The 11,801-nt window shown below is 35.8% G+C and overlaps 2 protein-coding genes and 3 long non-coding RNA genes across 11 annotated transcripts in view; 4 read left to right on the top strand and 1 right to left on the bottom strand.

Annotated features, from left to right (window-relative positions):
* Nucleotides 1–14: 14 nt before the first annotated feature.
* LOC107270647 (parathyroid hormone/parathyroid hormone-related peptide receptor) overlaps nucleotides 15–11,801 on the bottom strand; it is a 30,303-nt gene continuing 18,516 nt past the window's right edge. The window contains exons 4-13 of one of the 4 annotated variants that reach the window (XM_015745836.2): nucleotides 9,290–9,396; nucleotides 7,517–7,678; nucleotides 4,354–4,448; nucleotides 3,207–3,538; nucleotides 2,760–2,890; nucleotides 2,613–2,698; nucleotides 2,400–2,544; nucleotides 1,937–2,204; nucleotides 1,477–1,643; nucleotides 15–1,396 (exon numbers count right to left, since the gene is read on the bottom strand). In XM_015745836.2, coding sequence (XP_015601322.1) covers nucleotides 1,256–1,396; nucleotides 1,477–1,643; nucleotides 1,937–2,204; nucleotides 2,400–2,544; nucleotides 2,613–2,698; nucleotides 2,760–2,890; nucleotides 3,207–3,538; nucleotides 4,354–4,448; nucleotides 7,517–7,678; nucleotides 9,290–9,396 — 1,634 coding nt within the window. In that variant the 3' untranslated portion in view covers nucleotides 15–1,255. Of the gene's footprint in view, nucleotides 1,397–1,476; nucleotides 1,644–1,788; nucleotides 2,205–2,399; nucleotides 2,545–2,612; nucleotides 2,699–2,759; nucleotides 2,891–3,206; nucleotides 3,539–4,353; nucleotides 4,449–7,516; nucleotides 7,679–9,289; nucleotides 9,397–11,801 lie in introns of those variants that run through there. The other 3 variants (XR_001538387.2, XM_015745837.2, XR_003060626.1) reach the window with 3 other exon arrangements.
* Nucleotides 1,300–2,427, top strand: LOC112494796. 2 transcript variants are annotated; one of them, XR_003060631.1, is made up of 4 exons: nucleotides 1,300–1,404; nucleotides 1,847–1,955; nucleotides 2,059–2,222; nucleotides 2,278–2,427. It is a non-coding gene; the product is annotated as an uncharacterized LOC112494796 (long non-coding RNA). The 2 variants fall into 2 exon arrangements; XR_003060630.1 differs by lacking the exon at nucleotides 1,300–1,404 and having other exon boundaries at nucleotides 1,642–1,955.
* On the top strand, nucleotides 2,431–3,324 carry LOC107270653. The gene is made up of 4 exons (XR_001538391.2): nucleotides 2,431–2,552; nucleotides 2,635–2,866; nucleotides 2,941–3,094; nucleotides 3,189–3,324. It is a non-coding gene; the product is annotated as an uncharacterized LOC107270653 (long non-coding RNA).
* Nucleotides 3,476–7,411, top strand: LOC107270649. Of its 3 annotated transcripts, none has more exons than XR_003060627.1 (4): nucleotides 3,476–3,594; nucleotides 3,688–3,820; nucleotides 5,260–5,505; nucleotides 5,597–7,411. XR_003060627.1 is itself a non-coding variant. In XM_025088018.1 (4 exons), the coding sequence occupies exons 1-4, from the start codon at nucleotides 3,492–3,494 to the stop codon at nucleotides 5,408–5,410; spliced, it is 474 nt and encodes a 157-aa protein (XP_024943786.1). In that variant the 5' UTR covers nucleotides 3,476–3,491; the 3' UTR covers nucleotides 5,411–5,586. The 3 variants fall into 3 exon arrangements, 1 of the variants encoding a protein (XP_024943786.1); XR_001538388.2 differs by having other exon boundaries at nucleotides 3,476–3,608; XM_025088018.1 differs by lacking the exon at nucleotides 5,597–7,411 and adding an exon at nucleotides 5,036–5,122 and having other exon boundaries at nucleotides 5,260–5,586.
* The window catches only part of LOC107270654, a 37,971-nt gene continuing 35,448 nt past the window's right edge, over nucleotides 9,279–11,801 (top strand). The window contains exons 1-2 of the long non-coding RNA XR_003060628.1: nucleotides 9,279–9,408; nucleotides 10,116–10,291. This is a non-coding gene — a long non-coding RNA (uncharacterized LOC107270654). The remainder of the gene's footprint in view (nucleotides 9,409–10,115; nucleotides 10,292–11,801) is intronic.

Below are 11,801 nucleotides of genomic sequence, written 5' to 3'. Positions count from 1 at the left end.
AATTCCTCAGAATATACAGTTCACATGATTTTATTTCACAGTTCATCGTTGCTCTTTGCACTTATTTAAACTAAACATAGAGTAGATAGCATAAATTAATTAACATACATAGAGAGCTGTCAAGGTATATCATTTAGATGCTCCATCTTACGTAACTATATCTTTGTTCTTCCTTAAAATCCATGACTGTTCAAAGTACGAATAATCAATGATAATTCCGAATTATCATACACTTAACATCATACATTTATTCTTTGACTTAAAATAAGAAATTCGCTGAAAATTAAGTCGATACTGTCTGTAAATATCTTTTATGCACATATTCTATTAAAATTGCGTAACGCAATATTTGTACGTATGTAATTCCCCACTTAAAAATATAATCCTACGTTGTATCCTATTTTAAAAATACCTGATCGTCAGCCTAATCTTAAAATGCTGTCCCTCTTTTTAACGATTCAAAAATACAGAACTAATAAAGCCATTCAAAGAACGCGCGCTTTTTGTATCTTACGTAATATCATACAACGCTTCTTACCGATAGAGTATTCTATATTTTAACTTATCATAACAGTTCGCGTCTTCAATTTAATTTCTTAGAAAATGCATTCACATCGAAAGAAAGAAACTATCGATCCGTTCCGTGTTTTGTACGAATTCGTAATTAGTTTTGTTTTCACAATTAATTACCGATGGTAAATTTAATTAGAAACTTTGACTCCTTAACCCTCGGGATTCCCTCTTAGATCAATAATAAAGGTACCCGTGATTTCATCTAATGGTCTGATACCCGAATGTACCGCACACAATTGAAACGAAACTCTAAAACATTATTCACTTAAAATGTCCACGTATTGAAAATACAGTACTCTCTTATACCAGCACATTGAACATAAGTTAAAATATGCACGTGCATAGTATTGTATTTTCATTTCAGGAGAATAAAAATTTACGAAATATTATTTTAGTACTGTGGTATTCTTAACCATTAAGTGAAATCAGGCGTACCTAAAAATAATTCCACGTTAAAGTACACTAAAAGGTCTTTGGTATTCTTGATTAATAGCGATTACCTTTAAAGATACTGAAAGTTTTCATTAAAAAAAGACTCGTGAAACATGTCAATTAAAAAAATGGCACATCGTACGTTTCCGGTAAAAGTTGCTATTAGTTCGCTTCATCTTTGGCCTATAAAACACAGCGGCAGCCAACAGCAAGTATGTTGAAAATCGATTTCACATAAATTAAAATGTCATTAACGATCCAAGGGTGTGTGTTGCTGTAGACTGTGAAGTTCATAAGCAAGATGACAGCATTCCGAGTCACTCCAGCGATGCTGTTCTCGAATTCTTTCATTTCTGTCAGTGCCGGCTGGGCAAACATACATTTCGGACATCTAAAAAAGTAAGTAACTTATCTGAAGATCAATCAACCAACTAGACTGCGGTCTCAGTTAACAAAAAGTACAATACTTACGTTTGAACAAAACGAGAGCAAAGACTGATCTGTATATTTGCTGCAAAGCGGAGAAGCATGATTCGTAGCGGTCGAACTTTGACTTCCGGTATTGATAAGGGGGCCTGTTCCAACGACCTCCAGATAACCTCTGCTACTTGCTAAACTACACCCGCGCGTTCCAACATCTGTAAATAGTGGATCCTTAAAAAGTTGACTCTAACGTGTATACACTTAACCAAGCAATTTGAAGCAACATTGATCGTGATTGTCATACATATGTAATATCAATATGGATAAAAGCGTGGGAAAAATGATGTAGGATAGAATTACATAATATCAAACAAAGGAATACTAGCTGCTCAGTACGAAATGTGTCTCATCTGTGCAGGAAACTGTAATCCATAATGTCGTCCATTCCATTAAGCGTTACATTGATTCTGCGGCCCGGAAGTCTTTGTTTGAAGGATCAGAGAGACACCTTGTGTACTCGCCATGGAGTGAGTCGAACGATGAGTATCACGATTACGACAGAAACAGATCCAAGGTTCTGTCCACCACTTTGGATGCTTTGATTCTCTACTCAATTTCGTTGCATTGCAGCTGCACGTGCTGCAGGAATGCGTAGAAGGCCGTTGACCCCAGCGTCCACTACGTAAACGTGGCCACTTTCTACTTCGCCAAGCTCTCGTAACTTCCGCCCTTACTTCCCCGTTCAGGAAGCAATAAAGTACAGCGACGAAAAATCCCTTTAATTTAATTAAGACGTAAGTATAATTACATGCTACTACTTTGGTCAAAATAATTCTATTATTTGTTTAGATACAACCGTACGGAACGTTTTATTATGTTTTATTGATTTATTTTCATTCTCGAGAATAAAGAAAGGAGTCTCCTTATTAGAATTGTATAAGGATTTATGAGCATATTCTATAAATTCTCACTTGAAAGGAGGCGAAGAATTGATCACAGAAAAGCCATACGATCTCGACTGTTTTGTTGACTCCAATGCTGTAAGACATCCCAAGAAAAACCGTATAATGTACTCCGAATAAAGGTACTAGTACCAGAGTACTCCTGGCCCATCTCCTGAAAAGGTAAAAAGGACTGATAAGTATTTCATCTTAATTTTCTATTTTAATAAACTTCAATCTTACTTGTATCTTTGAGTCTCCTCAGACACCGTCAATTTCAATTTCGACAAGAGTACTCTGACAATATTAACAAAGAGTACAAAATTGATCTGTGAATAATGAAGATCAATTAGAGTCTTATGAAAAGAAAAAAAAATCCTGACAGCTTACCAAGATGGATAACATTGTGGGTACCCGAATAATCAAAAATAGAAAGGGATTTTTATTGGTCGTCCAACAGTAAGTATCATCAAGGGCTGCTCTCATGGCGACCCAAGGTAGGACAAAAATGGCAGGTAGGCCTGTTGAGAAAAGAGAATAAAATTTTGTATAATGACACCAACGATTACAGATAAAAACGGGCTCATTGTCAGAGAGGATCCTGACTCATCTGGATTATCTCCAGTAATCAGCTGTTTAATGAAAGCCAGTCGTAACGGCGGTTGTCTTCCTCGTAAATTCTAACCCTGTTCCACAGCATCTCAGGATGAACGCAGCAAGTGGAGGTAAGGTGAATCAGTGAAATATTTCTTTTATTTCTTAAATATTTTTCTCTCGGCACTCTAAGACTCTGATTTACATTTTTATTATATTTTTTAGACTTGCGTATTTCCTCACCCCATCCGAGCACCACGTAACCGGCTATACTGGAGTTGGAGTCCGTGAAGAGGGCGAGAAATACCAAGTTATGAAGGTACAGTCCTTCCATGAGGATCCAGGAATAATTTGCCAGGATGAAGTACTGCCACAAGCTGGTGAACGCTTTACACTGCCAGTTGCTCTCGACGTCATCACCGAGCCAGTAGGTCTCGCCATCCTTTACAAGGACGTCGGAGGCTAATCCAACTCCGATGACTAGGACAACGTCCTTCATAAGCGCCATGAAGGCCCGGGTCATGAAGGATGCAAAGAGGTGCATGTGCAGTATGTTCCTCGGACATCGCAACTTCCTACGTCCAAATGAAAAGACGCTATAGTTCTTTAGAAGGGGACCAAGTCGGTTGGGGTATTTCATAAAAAGTATTATAAATCTTAACAAATTTCTTGGATCTGCTTGGTAACTGAAATTACAAAATTTTATTTAATCCTTGTATTTCAGACTGTATACTTCACACGAGCCCTGGGTATTATGGAAGGTCTGGTACAAACACTCTCACAATAGACTGTGCTAGGATAATAAACAGCAATGTGGAAAACCGCCTAGTGAATGGATTGAGGGGTTGGATACGTTGGTAGGACTGTACTACTTGCTTGTGATTAATAATTGAAGGCTAAGAAACAGCGCTTTTAGCAACTCTTTATAAACAACGTTAAAACTCAGGAAATATTGTCAACGCAAAAGTACACGACCTTTGAGCAAGTACATGACTACTCAAAGGATAACTTTTCTTTTTATTATTACGTTATATCCATAAGGCTGCTCATATATGTATATAACTTTCGTTAAACTTTATTGCAAACAGTCTGTATCACTTAGAAATTCTCTTATCTCGCCTCTGTGCTATTTAGTCCTTAAATTTTCTCTAGGGTAGATTTATATTTTTACTTGGCTACCCCGTGTTTCATATCGTCTCACTAAAAGCCAAATATATAAAAATAGGATTTTCAGTGAACATACGTCATTTGCTGTTAGTCATGGAATATATGGACGTATCTGAATGCTCTTTGTACGTTATATCCATTAAGGAACTCAGGTTGAGTAAATATATCGGCCAATCCCAGAGAATTTCGCTTGACTCTAAATCCTATGTAAATATATACTTACTTGATAGTCGCTAGAATACAGAAGGCTACTATAAGGGTTGACAAGGAGACAGTGTAGCCAACCTTCGATATAGTCTTTACAACTGGTAGAAATTGCTGTAAGGAAAAAAAACACTGTATGTTAATATCTTTTTTTAATTTATTTCTTCAATGGAATTTTAGTCATCGCTTCTGATTGCGTGATTTTAAATAACGTATGAGATAGTCGATCTCGACTGGGTAAAAGATGAGTTGGCATGGGATTGACTTATCGCGTGCGTGTCTTCAGTGAATGTTATCGCTTCGATGCGGTCTAGTTTCCTTTGGGATTTTATTGGAATCCTTGGGCGCGTCCTTCCCTTTCATACCATAGATATACCGTTACGGCTACCAACCCATTGGAAACGATAAACATCCAGAAAGCTTTTGAATTAGATTGCATTTTTTTTTCTCAGACCCTTTTACCTTTCAGGAATAAAAATCGTGCTGATTCGTTGACATTTGATTTTATATGCTCGTAGAGGATAATAATTTATTTGATAATAATAATAATATTATTAATGGATTCGACAAAATTTCTATACAAGGAATCTATATTTTATCCACTCATTCCGATAACCATAATTCCGTCACAATATCAAAACGGCAATTTTATCGAAATTATATTAATACTCTTTCATTATTCCTTTTCATTCCACAAGCAGTGATATAACCCTCGCCAAAGTTACCTCGTGGGAGGGATTCAATGGCATTTCGGTAGAGAGACGCCATTTTGTTCCAGAACTAAAAATGTAATTGAACAATAGTCCATTGCGATAATATCGTCGGTTTTGAAATTTTCTATCTAAATTTTGGTCCATAAAAAATTTTTTTCTTCATCCCTTACACACTTCCTCTATACGTCTTATACGTTTTATTTTCTCTACAGGAACAACTTTGTTTATGCTTCCCAGCCGTCCCGACACGTGGAGTTCAGTCGTCATCCACCACCGGGAACAAAGACCGCAATCAGAATTCTGGACAAGGTCACAAGTCATAGGATGAACCATGCAAGTTTAATGGGAGCTTATAACCCTTGACATTGTGGTCCATATAAAATTCTGTATTGGCCCAGATAACAACCGCACCCTCCAGGCACGGGGTTGATTACCTTGTAACGAACGCCCACTCTCGCGTGAGTATATACAATGAAACAGGAAGATCATTTACTCATCAGATTTTGTTTTCCTGTTTTCATAAATTTTATTCAACGACAACCAAACCAGCAAGTTGAATATTGGGACCAACACAGAGTTCTACTTTGGAAAAGAACCAGTATCGACTACATCTGCTACATCCTCATATCCTCCAGGAACTTGCCATTTGGTCTCGACTCATCCAGTCTTCGCGTTTACCTTCCTGGCGCCGAGTATCAGCAAATTTGCTCAGGAATGCAGAGAAAATGTAATCAGAGTCTGAGTGGATGTACATGCGTGGACTCATAATGAATTTCACTGTTAGACACAACTGGTTACAATATCTAGTACGTGTTAGGTACTAGATACAGTCACAGCAGTGTATGTATATATGGCTGGAATTGTCTGTCGACCTGAACCGATAGTCAGAGTGTGAATAATATCATTGGAAATTCGATTGAACTTTGTACCGGAAATCAAGAGGAGTCAAACAGAATGCAATCAGCTTTGCTGGTGTCTTTGTAAATATTTAGCTGGGTATTATTTAAAACTGAGAAATTTTCGATTCGTCACTTGCTTTATACTTACAGTTTTCAACGAAGATTCAAATAGAAACGAAGAGTTCGGATCGCGAATGCCCTGCGGTATTTGGCTTGTTAGGTAAATTGTATTGTAAATTGTATCTCACTGGATTTTCTCCGTTTTTACAAAAGGCGTATTGGCTTAACAGGCTGCCAGAGACATTCTTTGAATTTCATGGCAGCGTGTACCTTCGCTTTGATTTATCTAACTCGTTCGCATTGGGTGTTGTTTCGTGCTATAATTTTGCCTTCGTTTCTCGGGGTAGTTACATATACACGGTGGATGAAAAAAAATACACTGGCGGTAATTACTAGCTTTACAACTTTGAGTTCTTCTCTGCGTATTTATACTTGTATATATACTTTATACTTGTATATATTTTAAAGAGCAGGTTGATTCTCTGTTTACTTTTTAGTATTTTCTTTAAAAAGTTCCTCGTTCTCCTTAACGTCTTTCTGACACTCGATTCTAACGGGTGGCTTACGAAACACGATCCTCCCAAGAAAATCGTTTAACGACCTAATTGAAAATGTTCTAACAATTTGTCTTGGCAGAGGAAAAGGTTTGTATTCAATGAAGATAAATCGTCAATCGTCATTATCAACATCTCACAGATATACATACGGGGTGTCCAAAAAGTCCCGTATCATATATATACTACTAGAATCGTGATAAAATTTAGAAAAAAAACAGTGCTTGGAAAATTGACAAATTTTAATCTGTTTTGAAAAAAATTGCAATCAAAAATTGAAAATTCTCACCGATCAAGAACTTTAGCTGATCGATAAAAAGAGCATCGGATTGGCAAAGCCATTTCCCCAAATTCACCACCGGGAATTAGTCTGTCCCTTTGGTTCCCACGGTGGATCCACCTTAAGAACCAGAGATAATGCAGAACCACCAGGTGAAAATTATTTTTTGAATAACCCCATACTGGATTATAACACCGCCTGAAGTTTATTTTACCATAAAAATCAAATAAGCAGATCAATTCAGGCGGTGCGTTTCTAATTGACAGATAACCCTTTTCTCACAAGAAGCTCAGTAGCTGCTTCCTATTAAGCACAGAGAAGAAGCAATCGATAGCTTCTAATCTGATAATCAATGATCTTAATTATTTCGCAAAGTAAATTAGAGCAGGTTAACGGAATACCATAATTTAGACAGACCACCAAATAATTAGATCCGATTAGTTAGAATTATAGGAAATTAATAGCCAGTTCAAGCCTTACAATTAATGATACCATACCCTACGCGTTAATAGTCCAAAGCCTTCCAAACCTTCCAAAATCTCTCGTTTTTTTTTTCAGACACCCTGTATGTACCTTCAGGAAAGAAGAAATCCCTCCGCAACCTGTTCCAGTTTAATGTTTGACATAGGATAACTAATTCTTAGTGGATACTTGACTGTCTCTTATAAATCCTTACCGCGATCATGGTAGTGTTATCAGACTGAACATCCCCAGAAAGATCCATTAAAACAGTGGCGTATGGCTGCCTGTAGCATTGGGTAAAATTTGTCCAGGTTGTATTAAGGTCTTCCCTGAAGTACCATTGTCCATTAGGCATACAATGTTTCGTGGCATTTGCCTGTGACAAAAAATGTTTATACTGAAAACACAATATATATTATACCTATGCAATACCATATAGTACACACTGAGTATATTATTTTTGTCATATATTTTTTTTCCAATTTTCATGTTTGCTTTATAAAAAAAAATGTTCATGAAATATTCACGAAGTGTCACCGAGGACATTTTTAAGTCCTTATGCGCATTTTACGGGATAATTTTTTGTCTTTTATGGTTTTGGATTAACAACCGCTTAGAACAGCTGGATACTTGTAGCGTGGTGAGAGTTAAGGGTGATCTATGTGAATTGACTTTGCACCCTTATAGAGAAGACTTAAATAACCGTCATAAATCAGTATGCTTAATATTAACCTATCGTAGGTGAATTGGATCGATTCATCGATCTTTACTTAATCCTTGACGTTAAGACCTTTCTCGAATATCCCATAAAACGGTCTCATAAATTATCCCACATTCTTTTTTTTATTTCTTTAGACTCCGGTATTATTTTTAGTGTCACCGTTCGAGGAGGATTATTTATTAGCGTAAAAGCGTTTATACCAATATTCGTGATAACGTAACGTAGGAATATATTTTCAGTGTGCAGACTTCATGAAATATGTTGGTTAAATTGTTCTTTAAAGAAATTACTTTTCCGACAACGCATTTGTTAAGTCGTCAAGTCGAATGCGGGGGACTTCCGGTGGGTTGGCCTCTTCATTACCATAATGGTTTCACAGTGTGAACGTGGCTTTACTGTTTATTCGCTTTATTGTCAGACGATCAAAAATTTCAAATTTTTCTATTTCTGCACCTTTTTCTTTAAATTTATTTTCGTCTGTTTTTTGAATTCCATAACGGGAAATCTCCGAAATCTTTCAATATTAAAGCAACCTGTTGCTGGTTTATGTTCTGGAATTTAGTTGTATTTTTATCTGGCAATCTGTTTATACTAAAACATCAATCTCACTCAATGAATCCGTGTAAATTATACGAACAATATATATATATATATATATATATCAATCTTGTCTCATCTTTAATAAAGTACAAGAGCGAATGATAATCAATCATCTACTAGTACAATGGACCATTTTGAATTTTTCATCTGTAAACAGAGGTTTTTGTTATCTAACAATTATTTAGGGTAATTATAGTTTCAAATAAACTATGTATGTTTATGATGCAAATTATCAGCTAGAATTTCTGCATAATTTCAACTGTAAATTATATGATATATAGGAAAACTTGAAATTAGTGAATTAATATATACAGAATATATACGGGTATTTAATATTTATAGAATTTGTATCACTCTGTACGTATACAGATAGAAACCTTATCCGATTTAAAGGATACTTTAATTCAAAGACCTCCTTACGTATACTGAAGTATGGATCCTATTATTTCACTCTCATAAGAGAGATTAGTCGGTTTAGATTATACTCGGCTTAAATCGCTAATAGCATTTATTTGTCCCAAAAAGATACTCGTCCCATGAGATAAATGTTTGGTAGGTAACCAGGATATTTACTTACCGACTGAGTTTCTTAGTGTGTTTTCAGAAGAGGGCAGTGCTCTTTGTTTTTTCTATTTCTTTTTTTATTGACTCTTAAAATTTTCTTACTTGTGTGTCGAATCCTGCGATATAAAAAGGACAGAATGCGGATGCTGTGTCACCAGGAATAGTAGATGGCCAGCACAGGATACCATCCCAGACGACAGGACACCATCCTGAAAATCAAGGTAAATAGTGAATTACATAACCTGTCATATTAATAAATGTATTTGTGAATTTCGATAAGATTGTGCATGAGCATAAATTTGTAGTTCATACAGAAGAAAAAATCTGAGTGTTAATAAAAGTGTCGTGTTTCGCTCCGTCGCTTTCGATTTTCACGGGATTTCTATTTGACTAACCGGCTGAGAAATATAAAAGGGATACGACATGTCTCCTTGTCCAATAAAAGTGCCACTTTGTAAATTTGCGTCTTTCCCACACGTTATCGACCACCTACTTAAATAACAAATAAAAACAAATTTAAAAATACGAAAATGTCAATGGAATGCATTTGAAAGTTCGCATATTGGATTGGTGTATTTACAGAACCGGCTAGGATTTGCGGTTAAACTCGAAGGGTGGGTTTTTCAATGACCATGTAAATTCATCAGGATCGTATGGGCAAATATCTATATGGACGTATAAATGTAAACAGACTATCTATATATACAGCTTAAGGCTATGCTCATATTTACATAAATATTGGAACACGAAGTATCTGCATAGTATCTAGTATGTCCAATATAATAATAATTTTGTTTTTCTTTCCATTGTCAAATTTTGGAATGTCGATTGTATCGTCATACCCCTTTTTAATCAATATAAACTTTTTAACTCATTTTCTGAATTCTCCACTGAAACGATTCCCACATATTCTATTTACGTTTTCCAGCTCCCTTTCAACTGACTTTGAGAACTCGCCCAAGCAATTTGCCACGCAACATTGACAGCCCATTAAGTCGTAGAGGTTATGTGCGCGTGTATTCTCACCTTCCCATATGTTCGTGACAATGTCGAGGCAGCAAAGTGTGTCTAACCTGTGTTCAAGAAATAACGATACATACAAAGGTATTGTTCGTACTTATAAGTGACTGTGATATAATACTAAAGAGTTATCATTTGGTTTGACACTTTCTCTAGTAATTTTGTTATATCTTCCTATTGCAAAATACGAACTGATATCCTAAATATAATCTCGGCAAGATTATACGAGTAGTTTTATCCAATGCTCACTCTTCCATTTGTTTGAAGATAATACTACAAAAGTTAAATAGGCCAATAAAATTCAAAATTTCTTCCATAACCTCAAAATTGTTTGCTCCTATTTCTCAACAGTTTCCTCTCTCCTGATCGATTTCTGTTTTTGCTGTCCCTCGCCCAGGAATTTTTCTACGAAGAAAAGCACAAAGAATTTTCAAACATTTTTTCGTGTCACGATTTTTCTTCACCCTTCTAAAACTGTCAATATGGACAAGATTAATAGTCAACTATTGCCAGCAGCTTTTTTCACATTTTTTCAACCCTTCTAACCTCTGTGCATTCACGTCAGTACTGCCAACTTCGGAATAAATTGTCACTCGGTAGATACTTGCTCCAGGCCAACATTTTCCACATGTGCATTTACTTAGTATACAGATTACATCCGAGCGTATTAAATTGCATCAAATATTAATTGCAATTCTACAGTATGAATGATCATGAAACTTTAAAACGTCATAACATAAATATTTAAATCGGACAGATTCTCACGCCAAAAATTTCAAAAAGCTTTATACAATCTTTTATGAAATTTAGGGCAACTCAGTCAATACAGTATTATATATATAGGTATATATAATGTATTATAAGTACTCCTACAAATTCTTACTGACTTTAATTTGATGATTGGTTTCGTTAAACTAACAATAAGATTACGCAAAAAGAAATCCCTTTTCTTCGAGAAATCACAATACGTATTACAAAAGTCTTTGAAAGTTCGAGAGTTCGAGAATGTATAGACATAGAGTTTCTGCATTGTACCAAGTCGTGCCAAAGTTTTGCAACCTGTTTTCTCATCCACTTTTCCTTCAGCCTGTATGGGTACTTACAGGTTTCAGCTTTTTGGAGTTTCTGAAAATGTAATTTCAAGGTAATTCGACCTTTTACCCAAGGGCCCCAACAAATTCGTTCCTGATTACCGTTTAACTTCCCAGGTAATACAAATTTAGAAAAAAGCGTTCGCACAACATTATCTGAAGGTCTTATGTCCTGGATTTTGTCGTCTTACAGATATCCGACGTCAGAAAAACGTCATTTAGACATAAGATGTCAATAAGACGTCAAAAAGCTAGAATATAACCCCTTTCGAATACGTCTCGTCGACATTTTTCTAATTTGTGCTGGGTATTTGGCTTTTTTTCATTCTCGCCGCCATTTTGAAAAAACGCATTGATGAATTTTTCTGAAAAAAATTCCTCTTAATGTTCGAGTGCCATGATCACCTCTGATCATAGTAAAAAGTTAATACCTTTGCGTTATCATTGTGAAAAAAAATGCGAAAAAATGTTTTTGTCGAAAATTTTCACGTTTTTCACGTTTA

The sequence above is a fragment of the Cephus cinctus genome, unplaced genomic scaffold (assembly GCF_000341935.2).
Source record: "Cephus cinctus unplaced genomic scaffold, Ccin1 Ccin1_scaffold0806, whole genome shotgun sequence".
Classification (NCBI taxonomy): Eukaryota; Metazoa; Arthropoda; class Insecta; order Hymenoptera; family Cephidae; genus Cephus; species Cephus cinctus.
The sequence above is the reverse complement of the archived record's forward strand: the minus strand, read 5'-3'. Positions and strand labels throughout refer to the sequence as shown.